This window comes from Chanos chanos, chromosome 9 (assembly GCF_902362185.1).
Source record: "Chanos chanos chromosome 9, fChaCha1.1, whole genome shotgun sequence".
Taxonomy (NCBI): Eukaryota; Metazoa; Chordata; class Actinopteri; order Gonorynchiformes; family Chanidae; genus Chanos; species Chanos chanos.
In genome coordinates this window covers 14,999,279-15,020,685 of record NC_044503.1, presented here as the reverse complement: position 1 = coordinate 15,020,685, position 21,407 = coordinate 14,999,279, and the positions used below count along the sequence as shown (strand labels likewise).

Below are 21,407 nucleotides of genomic sequence, written 5' to 3'. Positions count from 1 at the left end.
ACATATCTTTTAAATCCTGAAATGTTCTAAGACTTCGATCTTTATACATGTCTTACATATCTTTATATATATCTTGCAATAAATGGATGCTTCTTACCATATAATTAACTTTTTTTTTTTCTTTTTTTTTTACATGTAGAAGAGTAGATTTTTCAGTTACAGTCTTAGGGGATCTGCCCATATATTTCTCCACCTCATGCCAGGGGGCCAGAGATTCAGACTTCACCATAATAAGGTTACCTATATCTTATTTTAGACTGCCCCCTTAGGAATCCCACTAAGCAGAGCATCTTGTAGAACCAGTGAATGCACACAGCTAAAGCCTCCAAACTTCTCCAACCCACTTTGTGATCAGAACCCGACCAGGTCCTCAAAGACTTAATTTAGCAATGCCTTCTCTCCCTCAAGGTTTTATAGCATTATTATTGTGCCTTTGTCTTTTGTCTATGAGAAATGCAGGCATTACTGGGGTCACTTGATCACAAAAAAAAGAATGATGGAGGGATAATAGCACCATGAAAAGGAAGAAAAATCACCTTGGGAACTGAATTCATTTGAATAGTTTGAATCCCTAGTAGAGTCAAACACAATGGATCTTACCTGCACAGTTCATCTTTAATATTATTTAAAAAAAAAAAATCAAATCAAAGCATTGTAGCCTACTTCTGTTTCACTAAGTGTTGATTTTTTTTTCATTGAAATAGCTGAATTTCGATACTTGTGTAATTATGGAGGGGATGGAAGATAATGACATTAAGGCTGATTCATAAAGGTTCATTTTGTGGCCTCTTATCTCACTGAAATCAGTGGATATTTGAAGAAAATTAGGGGTAAAGGATGACGGATCTGACAAATATAGTAGAGCATTGTCTGGGGCCAGAGAGATGGGATGTTTGGAACCAGACCAGGGTTCGGAGATGTTTCTTTATCTTGACAGACTGCCTGAGATAGAGCAAATATTTAAGCCCCTTCTGCAGGCTGAATGTGACACACTGGAACTCCCCCCTTTAATACATATGACCTGTACAGATAAATGTAAAGGTGTAACAGTTCACCCCATTCTTGTTTCAGATTGGAACTCAATTTATGGGCCACTGTTCTCAGAACCAACTCGGACGATCAGAACCAATTTTTTTCTTTCTTTTCAGTTTAAACATACACACATTTAACACAAAAAGAACAAACTCAATACAAAACAGCAACAAAGCCCATCCAAAAAGATAATGAAAGAAAATCAGTCCTCAGTACCTTTTGTTGTAAGGGTTTAAAAGATGAGGAAGAAAACTAAACTTGAGCAACAGTTATTTTAAGCCTCTTCCTCATGACAGTGAGTGGAATGAATGTAAACAGCAGTATCTTTTAAGGTTCCTCCTTAAGAAAATGACTGCAAACACATGACGACTGCAAAATGGTGACTGATTACTCTGACCTTTTTCAATGAGAACCACTTTAATGTAAGAAAAACAAATTCCTGCTTAAAGAAGCCTAGAGATTATATCTGCTTGTTTATATGTGTACATATAGTCCAATATATCTTATATTGTGTATGGTTTGAGTAATGACACTTTGTGTTTTGTTGTTATATAAAATGGTTACTCTGTCAACACTGTCATTAAAGCTGTTGTAATCATCCACTCGGTTAAAGCATACATGCAATGCATGATAAGCAAGGTGTGTATATTTTCTCGCAGCGAGAAGTGAGAAAACAAAAAGAAAGGTGTACCGGCTTCAAATTATGGTTAATTTTACGATTAACAGCACAGACAGTGTGGAATGTTCTCCTACATCAAGTATATGTATTCCCTGTGGTTTGACATCACACTGAAAAAGGACGAAACAAAGACAAAAACAAACAAGCAAAAAAAAAAGAAAAAAAAATCTTAACATACAACAAGAGCTGAGGTAATTTTTTTTTAAATAAATAAATAAATAGTAAAATAAATAAATAAATAAATCCACAGGTCGCCACACAGGTACCGTGAACCAAACTAAGGAAAACGGAACCACTCTCTTCAGTTTTGGAGCAAAAGCATCACAGCCCTTTATAAAATGAGTACGAAGTGATTGCTAAATCCAAACTGGTCAGTCATTGGCCTTAAGTGGTGTAATTGAATTCAAGCAAATGCTGTTTTTATATCTACAGAGGAAACAGCACAATTTTTTCTGATCTGTTCCTTTTCCAACACACACCAGCTCCTGTGTTGTCATAGGCTTAAACCTAATCCACACATTTGCCCTGTTGCTCAGTTTCTTTACCTCTTCTGGATTCACTTGTATTCTTTAGTTCGAATTTAAGATTGTTTATCTGAGGCAGGAGTCAGGAGTTGTGGCTCTAACTGTAGTAGAGATCATTGTTTAAGCTTGTCTCACCCGTCAGTAAGTACCAGCTTGATCTCCACTGAAATGGTGGTTTCAGCCTCCTCTTCTGAGATGCTGCCAGCTTCTCAGATTTTTTTTCTCTGAATGTTCTCCCTCATTTTTTTTTAAAGACGGCCATACACAGACAGCCCAGATTCCTGTGGAGCTGAAGTTTGTAGCTATAAGAACCATATCTGGGGTCACACGGTCTTTGTGGTTTTACCTTTTTACATGTTTTGGGCAGGTGAGCAGGTGACGTGGTTTAAAGCACATTGGTGCACTTTCTACTTCAGTCTGTATTCTGAGTTATCTGAATATGCAGAGGCAATTTAATTTGATACGGACAGATGTTTTACATTCTCAGCATTATAGTGTTCGTCCTAATTACGTCATAAAAAAATGAGACAGTGCACTGTCTGCTAAACTAGCAGGCCAGGAAAGAAAGATTCCCTCTATGGAGAGGACATCATCTGGAATTATGAGCAACTCCATGTTGTTTTGATTTGATCAAGGCTTCTAATTTACTCACGACTTTCTACAACTCCTCACTGAGTGTTTGTGTGTGTGCTCACTAGTTTCAGAAGCGTGTTTTTTTTTTTTTTTTTTAATCTTATTTGTTTATGAGACAAACAATTTCAGACATCCCTGAAACTTCATTACCTTTGTTTGAGTGCATTTAAAACCAGAAACTCATTTCATAACCTCGGCGACAGAGAACACGTCGTCATTAAATGAAAAATATCGCATCCAATATCTCATCTGAGGTAAACATGGCGTATGTGTCCTGACGGATATTACGCCTTAATAGAATGAATTAAACGAGAGGCAAAGCCAACTTGCAGCTCAAAGTGGTTTCTAGATGGCCAGGGAGGCGTGGGAACGGGTCCCTGCGGGTCAAAGTGAACGAGATTCAGAGGCCTGGTAATGAGGTTCAGTCTCTCAAAAGAGATTCTGACCCAAGGTCCTGACCCACTTCAGTCATCTCATCCCTTAAGCGCTGTGTTTTTTTTTGTGCTGAGGAAAATCCATATTACTCAAGGCCGGATGATAAAATATGCATAGTGGTGATGTCTGTCTCACTTCAAAAAAATGCTCTCTGAAAACTAGCTTGTCCTTGCTGAGCTTGTTTTGCAAAAGTTTATCAACTATTCTCACTACGACTTTGAAAAATGCAGAGTGCTCTCGGTGGAAAAAACAGGAAAATCCATCTTACTTAGCACTTGTAATGTACTGATATGTCTGGCAGACAACTGAAGCAGGACATTTGGTGTTGGAGTTTATTTTTTGGGCTTCACTTTTAATACTGTTAAAGCTCGGTGGCGAATAGTGTCTGTAAGAAAATACATACCATTTAATTTTTTTTTTTAACAAGATGTTTCATACCGATCAATAATATGAACAGCTGCTAAGAATGAAGTGAGTAAAATATAATGATTTATATTATATTGCATTTTTCAAACACTTTTTCTTCCAGCACTCACGAACATCTTGCAAGATTTCACTGGAAACGTCCTTGATTTATTCTGGTGGCTCATGGTCTTTCTGCTGTGTCATGTCTGTTCAACGTGGTCTCTGCAAAGGGACTTTTGTCATGAATGTTTTTTAGTGAGAGGAGATGTTTTGTTTATTTGAAGTCATACTGGTGTTGAGGTCATGAAAAATTCAGCCGTTGGAGAAAACACGGAACTCCAGTTGTGCTTGAGTTGCATTCAGTTCTTCAATAATCTCATGAGATTTGTGTAAAGTCATGTCTTTGAAAAGTCTCATTTGAGATTTGTAGTTGTGAAAATGAAAGAAAAGTGTGTGAAAGGTTGTTGAGACTGGAAACAGCAGAAGATTTCATGAGCTTATTTACTAGAGATGTAGTTTTGGGATACCCATTCCTCAAAATCACCACAGAGCCGAAGGCACTGTTATATTACTCATAAAAAACATTTTTTTCGACCAACCCTAAAACAATCTACCATCTTTTCAAACAGTAACCATTCCATGAAAGATCACTACAGTCGAACGATTCATCATTAATGCTCAGCCTTGATTATTCCTGGTACTTTCAATGGTTATGCTGATCGCTTTACTGCTTCGGGTTTATTCGTGTGTGTGTGTGTGAGAGAGAGAGAGAGAGAGAGAGAGAGAGAGAGACAGAGGGAGAGTTGTGTATGATCTCCACACCTCCACACCTCCCACAACTAGCTCTGCTCTGTAATCCCTCTAAATTAGCTTGTGGCTTGAACTGGAATTGCCCAAGGACGTTAAAGATTAGAGATATCCCTTGATGAAGTTGCTTCTTTTCTAAATCAATAACACTTCTTTTCTCATACAGAACAATTTAAACAGGGCCTTAACCCTGCATCTGACAGCACAGAGACTTGACTCGTTTCTGTGTAATAACAAGCATGGAGACAACCAGCTAGGCATAGAGGATATCAGATTCAGTCAGATTCAGTCTTGAAGTGACTTGAAAAAGCATGTTGAAAGAGACTGATGAGAATAGCCAGCAACCCTCTCTGGCAGATTCCTTTAAGTAATTAAGAAGTCAGTGGGAAACGCAGGAAGTCTGGACATTTCTCTACAAATGTCATGGTCTGAAATCAGACCTTAGACCAACATCAGGATTCTATTGAGATGTTAAGCGCCACAGGATAAATGATAGAGAACGAGAAGACAAGATTATAATATGGTTCTCCCCTCAGCGTGGTTCTGCATATCTATTTCATCAAACCAAGGACTGTAATTTGTTGAACAATGGCCTCTGAATAATTCAGACACAAATACGTCAGTGGCTTAACAGTTTTTAATGTTGTGTATGTAATTTAGGGTCCATCTCTATATCTCATAGATTTGAAAGGGCCCTCTTTGTCATTTTCTCATTTGCTTAAATTATTCCTCAGCGTCAAATTCTCATGTTCATTAACATCTTATGGTGCTTTCCTTCAGTGTCTAGTCAAATACATCCCTGTAAGTAAAACAGTCACATGGATCAAGCTTAATTAAAAGTTAATACTTAAAAAATTAGTTGTGAGAGAAATCTTTATGAAAGGATGCCGAGATGAAGCAGTACTACCTCAGTTATCTCTGGAATAGAGAAGCTAAGTACCAAAATTGTGGATCTGTCAGATTTTTCCAGGTTGGAGTACAAAAAGCCACATCATAATCTGAATGACTTAATTCAATGACAGAATTTACCTCAGGTACTGTGTGCTGGATAACAGTTTGTGGATCACTCCATTAATGAGAACAGTCATTTTATGACACTGTATTCCAGACTCTTAGATGATCCATTATGAAGTCGAAGGCTTTAAAAAAGGATTGTTGTATATGGGTGTGTATTCTGTATACAAATGACAAAAGGCATGACATTGGAATATACAAGCATATATCGTAAAATCAAAAGTATATGGTGAAATTTAATGGAGAACATTAAAACAGCAGTAAATTCAAAGAGCTACTGGGATGGAAATAATTAAAACCACAATATTAGCAACAGAACCTTTTTTTTTTTAAATCATTCATTTAATACCTGACCTCTCAGATGTGTGGTGGAAGTGCAAATCTAATTACTATTGGAGTTCAATTTACCAGAGTTTAGTGACTTACAGTGCAGAACAGTGCTTCAAGCAAAACTCACTAGACTGTGAAACTCAGTTCTAAGCAAGGATTCAATATTGCGTCTCTTGCTGAAAATAAGAACCAAAAAAACTCCTCTTAATTAGTAAAAGACTTGTTCTACATTCAAACTCAGTAATGTGGGAGTTACCTCCTCTTTGAGATAAATTCCTTGAGGTATTCCAGGAGAGAATTGTAAATTGTGTACTGTATGGTGTAATAATTAAAGATATTTCTCTTTGCTTTGTTTTTCCTTCAGTTCCATGCCCGCTCTGCGACCCAGGAGCTTTTTGGGGTGTCGTGTATGGATTCTGCTCACCGTTATCCACCTCACCACGAATTACTCCTTGTGCGCACCTGTGGGTCAGGGGTTGGCACTCAAGCTGGTGCCCAGACCGGTGCCACGCCTCCGGTCTGGCTCTGTGCCTAACAGAGATGCGCCCAGCTCACAGCATTGGAGGACTCTGGGTACCTTACACCGTAGCGTCACACATCCTGTCCCGTTGCCAGGCAAGGTGGTTAAGGGTCTGAAACTCAGAGGGCAGAGGCTCAGACGGCCATTGCAGAAACGGCACCTTTGCCCGGAATGCCAGGCCAAGTACTCTTCCAGTGACGGGGACCTGATAGCTTTCCTGGAGGAGAGCAAAGTGGACGCCGTAAGGTCTTTGTCGCGCCCCAGGAGACAGTTGAAATGGGACGGATATGACAGCTCACAGGACAGCAGGACCACTACCGTGGAGGGATATATCGACTGGGGACCAACAGGGGACGAGGACGAGGGCGAGGATGAGGTTAAGATAGTCCCCAACACCACTATGTCCACGAAGGCCTTGACTACAACTGTAGCTAGCATTACTACTACCACCGCCACACGGAGCCCTGGGAACCCCCAAAGGACGTACGCTGTGGTAACCACCATGCACCCCCGGAGGCTGAGCACAACCCAGCCGAGTGTGAGCTTTGGGGTGACCGTCAAACCACCAAAGCCAATGGGGGACACACCCGGTAGAGTAATTCTTATCATTCTTATCTGATTCTGCTACTGTTCTGAGCAGAGCTGGCAAAGAGCGTAGAATAGAAGTGTTATGTCAGTGTCAGACAGCCAGAATGCTCCGGAAAGTTGCATCAGCAACCCTGGTCCACAAATCTGGTAATTTATAAATTCCAAAGAATTAATTATTTCAAAGTTACTGCATGGGTTGATGAGTTTTTGACATCTTAAAAGATGTCAGTTGTTGACTACACGAGTTTTCACCGCAATATTGTGCTTGTTATTAATATGTGAAAAAGCAAGAGGAAAACAACAAATGCAAACTCCAAAATTCATGGAAGGAGAGGTAAGCTTCAGAAAACAGAAACACACATCACCCACAATTATTTGTTTTTGTCGAGACTGACTTTTTTTTTTTTTTTTTTTTTTGATATTACAAAATTGATGTACACAAATACTGCCATCTGGCTAAAATTGGCAAACACAATGTTTACACCACAGGATCTTGAGAGCTTAAAACCCTGGTGACCACTCAAGCCAGCAGCAGTCAGCATGTAGCATGGAGGAGATTATGAGGACAGGGGAGTACCTGAGCAAGAGGGAGACTTCTAATCATGAGGTTTTTATCTGCTACAAGGCAGCAATCTGTTGTGCTCATGGGGTGTGTTAGACAGCAGCTGGGCTTGTCCCCCCCTACATCCATTCTACCTGCTATTAGCCTTTTGGCTCAGACCGAAGAGTAGCCAGTCTGTGGAACTGCATGTTCTGCACCTTCTCACGGTAGATCAATTAGTGTGCTTGTCCAGTCACTTACACAGAACAATATGTTTTATTGCTTGATTTTTGTCACAATACAATAATTCTCCAGTTCTGTCTTGGAAACGTTTCTTTTTTATTATCGGGGGGAGGGAGGGGGGGTGTCAAAACCATGTAGTGAAATGATCTACCTGAATTTTAGTGAGCTAGATGACTTCTACGCTACTCATGTTAATTTTTTTCCTCTATATTGCAGTGCTGTTAGGTCATTAATTTTACCAGCTTAGGCAATTAGACTACCATTGATTAAATCAGCTAGGAGGCAAATTGACTATAAAAGGTTCCCATAAAAGCAGATTCATGATAAACAGCATACGAGCCATGATCCGGCCCGTTTTTAATCGACTTTGCCAAATGGGAAAATTCGCATTTATCCTCTGCGTCTTGGAATTACGCTCCTATGTGGATGTCAATTTGTGCTAGCGACTAAGTAATGAGTGTTACATGCTTTCGTGTCTGTTTCTTATGAGCTGCAGAGCCATGGTAAGAGGCACGTTAGAGGGATTTCCAAATAGGCAGTGGTATAGAGTCAGTCAGCAGTTGAGCTGAGGTTTACATTAATACTTATTCTGCATCAGGCTGATTACTTAAGATCACTTTATGTGCAAACAGCATAATTCCTGAGTTAATCTGCTCAGTTTGTTTTTTAATGGCTCCTTTGTGTGAAAAGGTAGTTAATTGGATCATTAAAAAATACAGACATGCGTAGACATCACTCAGTATTAGCCTAGTACTATTTTAATTGTTGTTTGAAAGAACTAAATGGCTGTTAATTCAAAAATTGGCTTAATGCATATGGAGGACATGTTTTCCTGATTAAGTAAGAAGGTTAGAAAAAATAAAAAGCTGCAGAGGGCTTAGTCTTTAATACCAGTCCATTTTTCAATGCCGGCAATACTGCTTCTTGTTTCTTGTTTTTTTTGGTACAAGAATCAAATAAACCTAAGTCAAATACGTCTTGGGTTCTTTGAAAGAGCAGTTCTTTCCGAGGATCTCTTCAGTCATTCCCCTTCTGTTGTTTCTTATTTAATCTCAGATGAGATGAGAAGCAAAAGCTTCATAATTAAAAACATATAGATCACCTTGAGTTTCTGGCCTTTTTTGCTGTGATTCATTCTGTGTCTTGCACTGTAAGGTTACTGAAATGCTTCAGGAACACACATAAGACACACAGCTATTTAGCTGAAGTCTAATGTGTAAACCATCTGTATGCCAGATCTAAAGATCTGTCATGATAAGCTACAAAGAATGAAGCAGAGACAAGCAAAGTCTTAAGTTACCTTGTTTGTCAATTCAGATCCAAGCCAAGTCTCAAAAAAGCATGCAAAGCTTGGTTGCAAGCGTTTCTGTACTGTCTTGCATCTCATGTCAAGACCAGAATTATCTCAAATCTCAAAGTATTAAGCGGTGCCAATGTGCTGGAATGATTAATTCATATACGTTATAAAAACAGTGTCCTACACGGCTGCCTCCAGGCAAGCTATAATCAGAGCTCAGAGAGCATTACGGAGCTTCCCTGTTAAACAAAAGCTGAATCAAGGTGAATTTTTACCTGTTTTAAAATTCAGCTGGCATCCCTTGTTGATCTGGACCTCTGTTAGCCGTGGCATCTATATCAAAATGGATTTCACGTGCAAGTTGACGATAAAATAACTACTGTGAGGCATGAGCACAAAGGATGCATGCTAACTAGCATCGGGAAATAATGCTATGTAGTGTAAAAAGGCCATCCGTGGCGCTATAATTTGTTAAAGGTGTAAGCAACGATGCCAAATAGATCAACTGATCCTCTGTGTTAATGAGATATTAATAAGCAGGACAAGGTAACAGTGTCCTGCATACAGAATGACAAGTCTGAGAACAAATACAGTTTGGCTGAGAAGAGCTACACTGAAACTGAATGTATTTTTCATGTAGCATTACCCACCTGCAACTCTTTGAAGCTGTTCCCATTTTCCTACGTTGCTTCTGTGACAAAATTTTCTATGACATCTTTGCCATTTTTCCCCTTGTTTTGATAAAGCTTTTAAGACTATGTGGTTTTAAGTGGAATTGACTACCACAGAGTTTGTCCTCAGTTTTCAGTGACTTCCAGAGGTCAAAAGTGTAGTGGCCACTAGTGTGACTCAAAACACTGTCACAATGACGCTGAACACAAAAACTACATTACAGCAGAAACGCATGCATTTATCATCATGCATGTATACTTATGGTATCTGACTCGGCGTGACTGAAATATTTATTTGAAGGCAAGAACCTGCCTGGTTCTGTTTACTGACTGACATCTGTATGTAAATATTCATGCCTTGCTATTTTCTGGATCCACTGAATGTCTCTGCCTGTTTCCAGCTTGGTTTTGAGAGGGACATACTGTCAATTAAAATCGCAAAGTATGAATTACCTGACCATCTATCACTACTGATGCAGTTTTGTGGAATATAAGGTACATAAGTGCAACCCCTTTGGAACTGAAAATGGTCATTCAGTGGTTTTCATCATGCTTTTTACACGTCATGAAGCTATCATAAACATAATGTTCTTCTTTTCCCTGAATAACTTCATGGCACCAAATCCTGATTGCAGGCACGTTTTGTTCCTCTTTCAACAAGACTTAAGGTAACACAAATCTCAGAGAAATGTAATTTTACCATGAACTTTCTGTTCCATATCCCAAAGTACCTCAAAGGAAAAAAAAGGAAAAAAAACTGAGCAGGCAAATGCCTACACATTCCTTCCCTCCCTTTTCCTAACCCTTCATGCCTGATGCAAATGTGAGGAAATGATGTCCACAGCGCATGACTCAGCGATCCTCTGACTACAGTGTGTATGTGTGTGTGTGTGTGTGTGTGTGTGTTAGCCCCCTAGGCCTCCAGATGCAAGCGGATTGTTGCTAGCGAACACGTTAGCATTGCAGATCCTCACAGATGGAGCTGTCAACCTCATCGTGACTACGAGATGATTAAAACTGCAGCAAAACCTGCTGCTCGTCGACATTCAGGGCTTGTTATCGCATTCCAAAGCCAAGAGGTTAATTGAACATTTCACTTAATAAGTAGATGCAGGAATTATGCCCATCTAAACTGGACTGTGTTAAAATTAATGTTCAAGAAAGTTCTACAATAATTTAAAGGAATCTCATTAAATTTTGTAGTTAATGTAGTGGAATTATTTTGTGACATCTTAATGGCTTAAGGCAAGGAGTATATTATGCTTCATCAAGGGGCTTCAATAGCAGAAAAATGCCATTAAATATCACTAAATGCTGCTAAACGTGTTTCCACAATCGTCTAGTTCCAATGGATTCATGATCACAGTCTGCCCCCAAGACATAACTCAGTCAAGGCCTCTGAACTAGTTATCAGAAACTTCCCATAATATTCAGCATAATCAAAACAGGAATATACTTCTTTAAATTTTTTTATTAGGCTTGTAGCCATCTATGAATTTTGTCATTGTCATGACATGCTACTCTATGGCATTTAATTCTCTGTAAACTATTATGCCTGTAAATTATGACTTCAGCTGTGAATAGTCAATAGTCTTAATCATAATTGTGATCAGATCCAAACAGACAAGTGGTTGGTACATTTTTAGTGGATAAAATATGAGGAACTCAGGTGTTAGACAATGATAAGGTTTTGTTTTTAGTTTGTGTGCTACAAGTCCATTTCTTAAAATTTAACAAAATGTCCTGGTCAAAAGCTTAGTATGGTAGTGAGCCAAACCCTTGCTTCGGGAGAAAGCCTCCTCTGCATTACCCACAGTTAAAGTCAAAGTGTCTAACTGCCATGTCAAAAGTGCTGTATGCAGTTTCCTGTGATAGTGCTGAACAGATAGGTCCATTCGTTCTTGCACAAAAGTGAATATTCTGTGATAAGCTATGCTGAATGTGAAAAAATCAAGAAGCAGTAGCCAGGGCAACTTAAATTATCAGTTAAGTAATACAATCTTATTAAGTTGAGTATAGCACTCTCTCTCTCTCTCTCTCTCTCTCTCTCTCTCTTTCTCTCCCTACTCTCTGCACTCATACTATGTCCATCTATTCAAAGCCACCTTATTCCAGAGTTAGCTTTTTGTATTGCCATGGCTCAGTGGAAATCAAGTAAGACATTTTGACATCCATGTTAACTGGCAATCGCTGTACGGGGCCTAATAAAAGGACTCCAAGTAGAAGGCCAGTTGAAAGCATGGGAGGACATGGAAGGACATGAAGATGGAGGTGCTGAAGTTGGAGGTTAACATCTTGGCAAAGGCCAAAACCTTTCTGTCTGTCTCTCCCTGCCAAGTTTAATGGACTATAAATAAGGAGTAGATCCAAGTCACTTAAAGTATGTGGGTGAGTTGTTGGTTAGACTTTTTTCCCAAAAACAAATGGAGTGGTCACTGTGAGTTATGTCGCTGTGGGAATCATGATAGAAAGAAAAATCCATCGCACAGTCTGATTCCTTGAGGCATGAGAAAACAAACAAATATCAATTGTTCTCCACAAGAATGAAGCAAATGATAGAAAATCCTCTGTGTCTCCTTAACTGTGAAATAAAATTGGTGCAGTGCACTCAAGAGCATGAATTTAGTAAGTGATTTATTCATTTAAAAGAGAAAAATCTGAATCTGATCTGATCTGGTTTCGTGACACGTGATTTAGTGCATGGAATAACTCCAGCACGAAATGCAGGAATCACATTCGGAAAACTAAATGTTTCATCCACCAAATTTCTCACAACTGAGACTCGTGTCTCATGTCGGTCTGCGTTGTGATGAAAAGCGGAGTTGAAAACACTGCAGTGAAAAGAAGAACGTTCATCAGAGACTGAATGCATCACACTGTTCCTTTAGCACAGTGAGATATTGTGAAAGTTCTGGATATATAATACTAAATGCAAAACAAAGAATATGTCCATGAAAACGGGTATCTGTTTAGTACAAATGCAAACAACTTTTCTTCATTCTTGTGAATATGATGTCTGAATGCATATACATATTGAATGGAATACGCTAATTTACATTCACCAACATTGCTAACCTTGAAATAGCATTAGGTTTGAAGACTACAATATTAGTTACATTTAAATTTAACTGTTTTGTCAGTGAAGCTTTTGTTTGATTTGTGGGTGGGGCATACCCTCAAAAGCAGTTTGTGAATGGTCAGTTAGGATGTCTGTCCAGCAAATGACCAACATGTAAATGAAGGATCTTTTGAGTTGACCATTTTGTGAGTGATAGGTCTTGCTGGCAGGGTAAATGAGAAAAAAATACCTCAGATACTGTGTTTGACTTGCCACTGCATAAAATAAATGTTGATTGACATTCTGTTTAAATTTAATTTGATCCTAGCCTTTGCACAGTTGAACAATGAAGGATATCTGTGAACACCCACAAGTTTGCGCAACTTAACTTTTCCTGTGTCATGTTAAGCAGACTCACCATACAGCATACAGTTGTGTAATCTCTAATCGATGTTTAGTAAGTGACAGTCACCTTGAGCTGGAAAAAAAAACAAAAAACTTGAGCTGTAAGCAAAATAATCATAAAATTTGAAATATTTTGGGATGATTCATAATCCCAGACAAGTCTCTAGAGCTCCGGCGTGTCACAAGCTGTGTTATTACAGAGCTTAAAACACCACAGAGGAATCAAGGACTTTTCATGGATACTGTGACAGACAAGCGGAAGTATAAACCCTCCTACCAAGCAGGAAGATTTATGTTTTTTTCTCCTCTTTTTTTCTTTTCCGAAATAGTTGTGAGATGTCAAAATGTTGCATGTAGTAGACACGAAGACGTCTACAACCTAAGACGAGAAATAAGTGAGACTGATCAAACACTGTCGTATAGGTTCAGAAGATTCATTATGGCCGGTGACCAGAGTATTCTTTGTAGCATACTTTTAATAATCTGCAGTGTTGAATGGGGTAGAAATGAAAATGTTCAACAACTACAATAATGATCATAAAAATAAATTAATAAATAATAATAATAATAATAATAATAATAATAATAACAGCAATAATAATAGTTACGTCTCACCACAGTCTGTTTTAAGAGCTACAGTGACTGTTATTTTTGTCACCCTGCAGACCTGCAGAGACGTATGTAATAGAGAAGAGTGGTTGACCCAGCTTCCACTAATGGTACATTTGGGTGACCAATTCCCTGCTCAAACTCTAATGTCCTTAAGCTCCGTAGCCAAGGGTCCAGTCTGTAATGTTTCAGCAGAACTGGGACGGATTTGTGGCACACTTGAACATTTTAACCTTGAATACTGATGTTTGCTAGTAACAGAATGTTGTCGGGGTTTTTTTTTTTTTTCCTTGGCATGCAGAACATGCTTCGGAGTCGAGCGTTAATTACATGGATGACAAGCTCATTCTTAGTGTGATGAGCTTGCCAAATGTTTTTAAAGGTGAGAACAATGTGCTTTGCATTTGGGGAGACTTGGATGCCATCTCTGTCTCTCTTTCTCTTTGCATCTCTTATCTCTTTCACAGAGATATGTGGTCTTTTGTCCTCCTAAAATTAGAAAAATGCCATCCAAACAATCCACAGCCTAGTTCTTCCAAAGCAAGGTGACTGGACGGATTGGTTTAGAATTACTGTGCCAGGTTGTGTACGTTTTTTTTTTTTTCCCTCATTTTGCGACACTTCTTGATGGAAATTGGTTTGACTCTTTCTTCTCAAGTTCAAAAATGATGGGCCAGTATGTTTCCCATTTGACCAAATGTGTCAGGGTTAGAAATGAGGCTTCAATAGTACAAACAGATTCGTCAGGTCCTGTCACAAGCTAGTTGATTCCTGAAACCCTTCAAGGTTCTGGCAACTGTGATGCAGTTTCAGCGCTCTGTCAAAAATGTTCTAAACAGTCTTTACATCTATTTTACAGTGGGTGCTTAAATCCAATCCTCCCAAACAGTTTGTATCTAGCTCTGTAAAATCATTCCTTATTCAAGTATTGAAGAGCCAAGGCAAGACAGATAGACACCTGAAATCAGTTGGGTTTTGCTAGACCGAAAGACATGCTGTCTTATGGGTCCCTGGGACAGAAACCTTGTGAAAAATCCTTCTCTAGAATGTTGTGCCACATATCAGAAAAGACTGCAAAAATCATATCTTTTATGATAAATCCCCAAGAGTTTTTTCATCTCTTCATTTCAGAGATGTAACTGCTTATAAAGAACCTTTTTTTAAAAAAAATAGCCAAGAGCACGTACAGTTACAGTAACCATGGAGAGTTTGAATATCGATCATGGTTGTGGGCGAAATGGCTGAAATCATGAAATCCCACAGATGAATCATAAACAGATGCATTATATATATTGTGCCAGTGCCCGGGTAGATATGCAAATAGCTTTTCAGAAACACAAATAAACCACTGATATGAGAAAGCAAGCACTGGAGGCTTGGTCACCATTATTTTAAAGCAAGGCCAACTCTAGGAATTCTGACAAGGAAGTGAAGTTGGTCGAATAGATATGCATAGAAGGAAATCAATGTGCCGGCTAAGCAGTCAGGATAGCTCTTAACTACATTAGTATGAAGCAAATGGATGCTTGTATGGTTTTGACCGCCTTAAAGAGAAATTGGCCTCTTGGTACACTGGGAAAACAACATTAACAAGGCTCTTTCAGGACCGTGTCCTTGTAGTATGTGTCCCTGATGGCTACATGCTACTCTCACGCCCTTTCACAGGTGGATTTACTCTGGTGACTACAGGCTTAGTCTTGTGGATTATATAAACCTAAGTGAATTTCATGAATTTCTAAGAGAATTTGTCGTGCTGTATAGTCAAGGCTGGTTGTTTATGCTTTGAAAGAATGAATTAATTGTAGAATTCACTGAAAGAAACTGTGAAATGTCTGATACATCCAACTTTACATGTCATCCAAAGAGCACTTCCCCCTCGACGCAACCCTCGCGCAAACAGTTAGGAGAAATGCTTGCCGAGATTGTTCTGTTAAGCCATGTTAATCTGAGGGATTGCTGGAGATGAATACACTCACACATTCGCAGGGTCCCTGATCGCAGAGCTGAGAGTCACTGAGCTTTACTGCGTTATCCCTGGAAGGCGTGTTTTTTTTAATCATCCAGACTGGTCCCAGATGCTGTGTGTGTCAGTGGCACACACACACACACACACAACTACAACATCTCTCCCCCACTTCATATGACTAATCCTCACTGCTGACACATACTTTGCCTTTTACTGTGTGTCTGTGTGTGTACGTGTGTGAAAGAGTGTGCTTAGAGATTACTTTGCTGGTCAGAATGTGAGAACTCATTTCCTCAGTAGGTCTTAGAAGTTAACAATAGAGTTTGGTGTCTCTGTTGCATGCTGTAGCACCACACCAAACCAGACCAGCAACCATAAAGCGGTGTTCGACATTTATTGCAAAATAAGCCATTTTTTTTTAACTGACAAAAACTCACAGCTGTGCTTATTAGAGTTGGCACCATCTCAGATGTAAACATCTTGGATGTACACCGAAAATGCTTTTCTGATGAAGTTTTATTATACCTGCCTGTGAAATGATGGATAGCTTCTTTCACTGAATAATTTAAACAGCTGGGTTGGAACAATAACTCCAAAACTCCAAAACTTATTAAAACATAAATCAGTAACTAATATGAAACACAAACTTGTTCCATTCAGTCACAGCTATTTATTTTTATCTCTGTGAGAAGGAAATTCAAAATCAGATGACATGAAACTCTCGTAACCTTTTCCTTCGTTCATTTTGCGGAAAAGATACAACACAGATAACTCAGTCAGCGGTCACCGCAAGTCACTATAAATCTGTGTTGTTTTCTTATCCTTTTGACAGTAACCTCTATCACACAGTAAACACACAGTTCAAGGCCTGTCTACCCAGGTAGACAAAAAAAGGAAAAAGAGATAGAGAGAGAGATAGAGAGAGGGGATGGGGGAGTTTCAATTTCAGCTTCAGATAAAATAAAGCCTTCATACTACTTACTCTGTACACTGCTTACCTACTCAACACAATGCAATTACACACAATTCAAGTAGGTATTTTAAGCTTAGCATACCTGCATAAGTAATGAGTAAGTTACCATAGAATTGCATAGATATTAGGGCCTTGAGTGAACACATGGTGATTTTTTTTTTGGTCATCGATGTCTGTGGTTAAATATTTTTTAAAAAATTCTTCTCCACCCAGACTGACTTCCATAATCCGTGTTGCAGCCTATCACCTCCAAACCACCTGTACAAAGATTAGTCCACATTAATGCAGAGCCCGATAACACAACATCTCTCACCAAACTGTTGTGTTTATAGCCGAGAGCCCCCTTAATATTCATTGGATGCTTTTTGCTATCTCCTTTACCTCTCTCAGTCTTATCTACCTCACAGGAAGTTGTGGACTTTACTTGGTGTGCATATTTAAATTCCAGGAATCCACCCCTCACAGCTGTTGTTGTTTTTTTTTTTTTTCCTGAGTGTGCCCCTGACTTATAATTCTCTATATTTAAGTGTTATTGACCATTATGTTTGTTTTAAGGTGAATACCCAAGAGACATACATCTCTAACATGAACTTTCCATGACTTTCCATTAGTTTTACACCTACATGTGTGGCGACCATGTGGTTGTGTTCCTTCCCTTGTGTTCTTGTCTCTGTGTCTCCATCTATCCCTGCACTGCTCTGCTTCCTTTGTTTACCTGCTGCATTTCTGACTGTAGGAAACCGGCTGGGGAGCATAACAGATGAGAAGTATGACCATTTTAAGTGCTAGACTAATGATGTGCTGCTCTTCTGTCTGATCTCTTTGCAGGGCTAGCTGTTCACCAGATTATCACCATCACTGTGTCCCTGATAATGGTCATAGCCGCCTTGATAACTACACTAGTCCTTAAAAACTGGTAGGAAAGATTCCGTTCCTCCATGTGTGTAGCGTCACACTAATGCTGGTCTTTGTCTGTTTGTCTATCTGTATCTATCTATCTATCTATCTATCTATCTATCTATCTATCTGTCTGTTTGTATTGTGCATTTATCCAATAAGATGTAAGATGTATTGAAGTAGTGCTGTATCTAATACTTGTCTGTGTCTGTCTGCCTCTGTCTATATATCTATGCATACTGTGCATTTCTCTAATGATCTATAGTACCTGTTGAAAGGGTGCAAGGTATGATTTTATGGTGGTTTTTTGTTTTTGGTGCGTGTTTTTGTAGCTGTGCGCAGTCTGGCAATGGCCGCCACAGTAGCCATCAGCGGAAGATCAACCAGCAGGAGGAGAGCTGCCAAAACCTGACGGATTTCACACCGGCACGCGTGCCAAGCAAGATGGACATCTTCAGCGCCTACAACGACAGTTTACAGTGCTCGCACGAGTGTGTCCGGCCCGCTGTCTCTGTCTACACAGACGAGATGATCCAGCACACTCCAATGTATAAGACCGCTTACAATGGAAATAGGTACGATTTTCAGATGTCAGTTTTCATGATATCATTTCAATAAACACATGTCTTTTATTTACAAACATTATTTACTCTTCAGTCAGCGTTCTCTAATCTCTTGTGAAAAGCTGTTATTTGGATCATAACATTGAATTTTATTAGTAAACATTTTATTAGTGAGTGTGTGTGTGTGTGTGTGCCCGTCAATAACACCTGCAAAACTAATGTTGCATGAACGAATGATTACAGAAAGTAGCTTAGCTAAGCCAGATCAGTTGCTTTATCAGTTTTTGGCAGAATCAGTCTTTTTGCTCCCATAACATATTGGCTTAATTCAGTAAGTTGGCAACAAGAACCCCTGTGTTAAATTCCACTCACTGTCCTTTGTTTAATCCAGACCATCGCCCACAGAAAGGCAGCTAATCCCAGTGGCCTTTGTGTCCGATAAATGGTTTGAGATCTCCTGCTGAGCTCCTTTCACCACCTGTGGGTTGAGCCGACTTTTTGAATTTGTGCCCTGGTATGTCCCCTTCAAAGCATCTTAAGTCTATCCTATATAAGTCTGCGAGTCCATGCTGGTTTGTAGTATGTTTTCTTAAAAATGTTTTTACTACACAGTTCTACTAGACCTTCTGGTTGCTTTAGACCCAGATAATTTTAAATGAAACATTTTTAGATTGAATGTCCTTGGAAAGCGTATTGCAGGAAGCTTCGAACTAGTGTTAATGAGGAAGTGTAACTGTAAATGCTTGTAACTCCTGCTATGTCCTAATTATTTTTTATTTTTCTGTTCTAGGATCCCATTGGAAAACCCTTAAATCAAGTGAACCAAGCAATTACATAAACAGAAAAAAACAATTGATTTTGTAAAAAAAAAAAAAAAAAATAGAAAAGAAGAAAAAACGGGATCTCTCTAGACATGGAATGAAGATATTTATTTTTCTAAACTGAATGCAAAGAGAGCAGTGCTACAGATGCCAACTCCAAAATTATTTTCCATAGACCTAATGGTAATTTAGAGAAATACTTAGTTAATATATTCTATATATATTACTTGTGTGTGTGGGTGTGCTGAAGAGAAACTACGTCGCAAAACATTTTGGAGACCAGAATCTGATGGGCTGCTTTCGGCCGGAGCCGAACAGACTATGAGTAATGTGCCAATATCGCCGCAATGTGCCACAATATGTACAAAAGGAACTCGTCCACGATTTTCCATGGAATATTGCGGACGCAATGTCCAGTCATTTCAGTAACAGTTTCCCTAGATCGAACAAACATTCTTTTTTTTTTTTTTTGTATAGACAGTGCAAAATATGTATTTGACTATGTTTTGAACCAGTTGAAGTTGTGTTGCAAAAGTCAAAGAAAAAGAAAATGTTTATATGGAGCGCTAGGTAAAAGGAAGTGAAATTACCGATGAATATCCATACAGTTAATTTCAGCATACTGTTACTAGAGCCCTGTTTTCAATGGAAATAGTTGTCTATTTTTGTACACAAGAGGTCAATCACAATTCACACAGTTCCACTGTTAACTGAACTCTTGGACTGTTAATTTCCAATCTGAGACTTCTATGAGGAGAATAAGAGAGAAAAAAGATATTGTATACCCCCCCCCCCTTCATGTAATCACATTCAGTTTCAACATTCAGCCATGGAAAGCTGATTTTGGTGATTTATTCTAGCCATGTCTCAGCTGACTTTCAGCGGATCTCAGCTGCTGCTGTGCATTCTTCATGAAGAAAATATACTGCTGTGTAAGACACTGAAGAACAAAACTGTCCATTTAAAACTCCGGGGAAGTGTGTCGTAGAAAACATTAGGAACATTTCGGAGAGTTTTATGGGTTCAGTATTCACAGTTTTCAAAAACAGTACAAAAAAAAAAGATACTTTTTGGACATAACCAGGATATTCATAGTGTGATAAATGTATAACAGTGAAAGGGTGGAATTCAACACTTATTTTTATCCAAACGTTCACTAAACAAGTCAAAGTGCAGCACTCTCAGTTAGCTATCAATGTCATCCGTAGGTTCAAGCATCGAATACAACATGCATGCTTTACTTTTGTGCAAATTTATTTGATTCAGTTCATTTGTTTACATTAAAAATGTTTCCCATTATTAAAATATTGGTTGAACAGAGTTGAATATGATCAGAGGAAAGAACATCAGTTGTTGCTGTGAGACCAAACAAAAAATCTTTTATTTATTGATAATCATCAGACCAAATTATACTTTATATTACACATTTTAAGCTTTATTTTCTGTTTTCCATCATTATTTGTTTGAATCATTTTTAACAGTAAAATTAAAAGGAAAACTTCCCACCAGCAGAGAGAAAAAAAAAGAATGTTCAGATAGAAGTAATGCTAAGCTATGTGTACAGAACTAGCTAGCCAACACAGACATACTCGGACTTATCAAGTAAGATGTCTTAAGTCAAGTGACAGACCTGATACAAAAATGACGCTATATACATGGTTGAATTATGTGTTTGCAGTTTGAGGGAAAATCACAGGAGCAAGAAAACCTAGTGCCAAAGAATCAGATTTTTTTTTTTTTTTTTTTTTTGTGCACAGAAGTTAGAAACTGAACATGCAATAGAGGTACTCAAACTTATTTCTTATGGGGTCTTTGTTAGCATAAAAAAGGAATATCCTCTACAAAAATCAACAGAAACTGATTATAAATAATCCAACATACGCAATAACATCAATTCAGCGCTTGAAAACAAAACTAATCAGTTATCAAGATCCATTGAATGAAAAGAAAAAGATTCATTCAAAAAGATAAAATGTGTTCAAAAAGAATGCATTTTTGTGTGCACCAGTTTTTGCTTAGGATAATCATCATAAAATCTCAGATTCCTTCCATAGTGCTTTTCAAAAGTTTGCAGTGTGAATTTGGCCATATAGACTAGGCTGTGTTGTGTGTTGCCATGGAAATGATGAGACGACATTTAGTTAACCATAACCATATGGTTACCATAAATATGTCGAAGAAAAGTTCAGATTGCTCATTAGGAATACATTTCATCCTCTTGGTCAAACCGGTTCTGATGACATGTGTGTCCCAGAACATGAATTCCACCCTGACTTAAGTTTGCCATAAACATTTAAGTAGGAAATGCTTGACCAAATTACATATCTACCAGAAGCACAAACATCTTTAACCACAATACCATGTTATACAGCCAAATGAAAGCAATATGCAGTATA

At 38.6% G+C, this 21,407-nt stretch overlaps 1 protein-coding gene across 1 annotated transcript in view; it reads left to right on the top strand.

Annotated features, from left to right (window-relative positions):
• ajap1 (adherens junctions associated protein 1) overlaps positions 1–18,654 on the top strand; it is a 61,070-nt gene extending 42,416 nt beyond the window's left edge. Inside the window, exons 3-6 of the mRNA XM_030785243.1 lie at positions 6,224–6,969; positions 17,559–17,646; positions 17,960–18,202; positions 18,582–18,654. Of these exons, the coding sequence (XP_030641103.1) occupies positions 6,224–6,969; positions 17,559–17,646; positions 17,960–18,202; positions 18,582–18,654 (1,150 nt within the window). The remainder of the gene's footprint in view (positions 1–6,223; positions 6,970–17,558; positions 17,647–17,959; positions 18,203–18,581) is intronic.
• Positions 18,655–21,407: the final 2,753 nt, after the last annotated feature.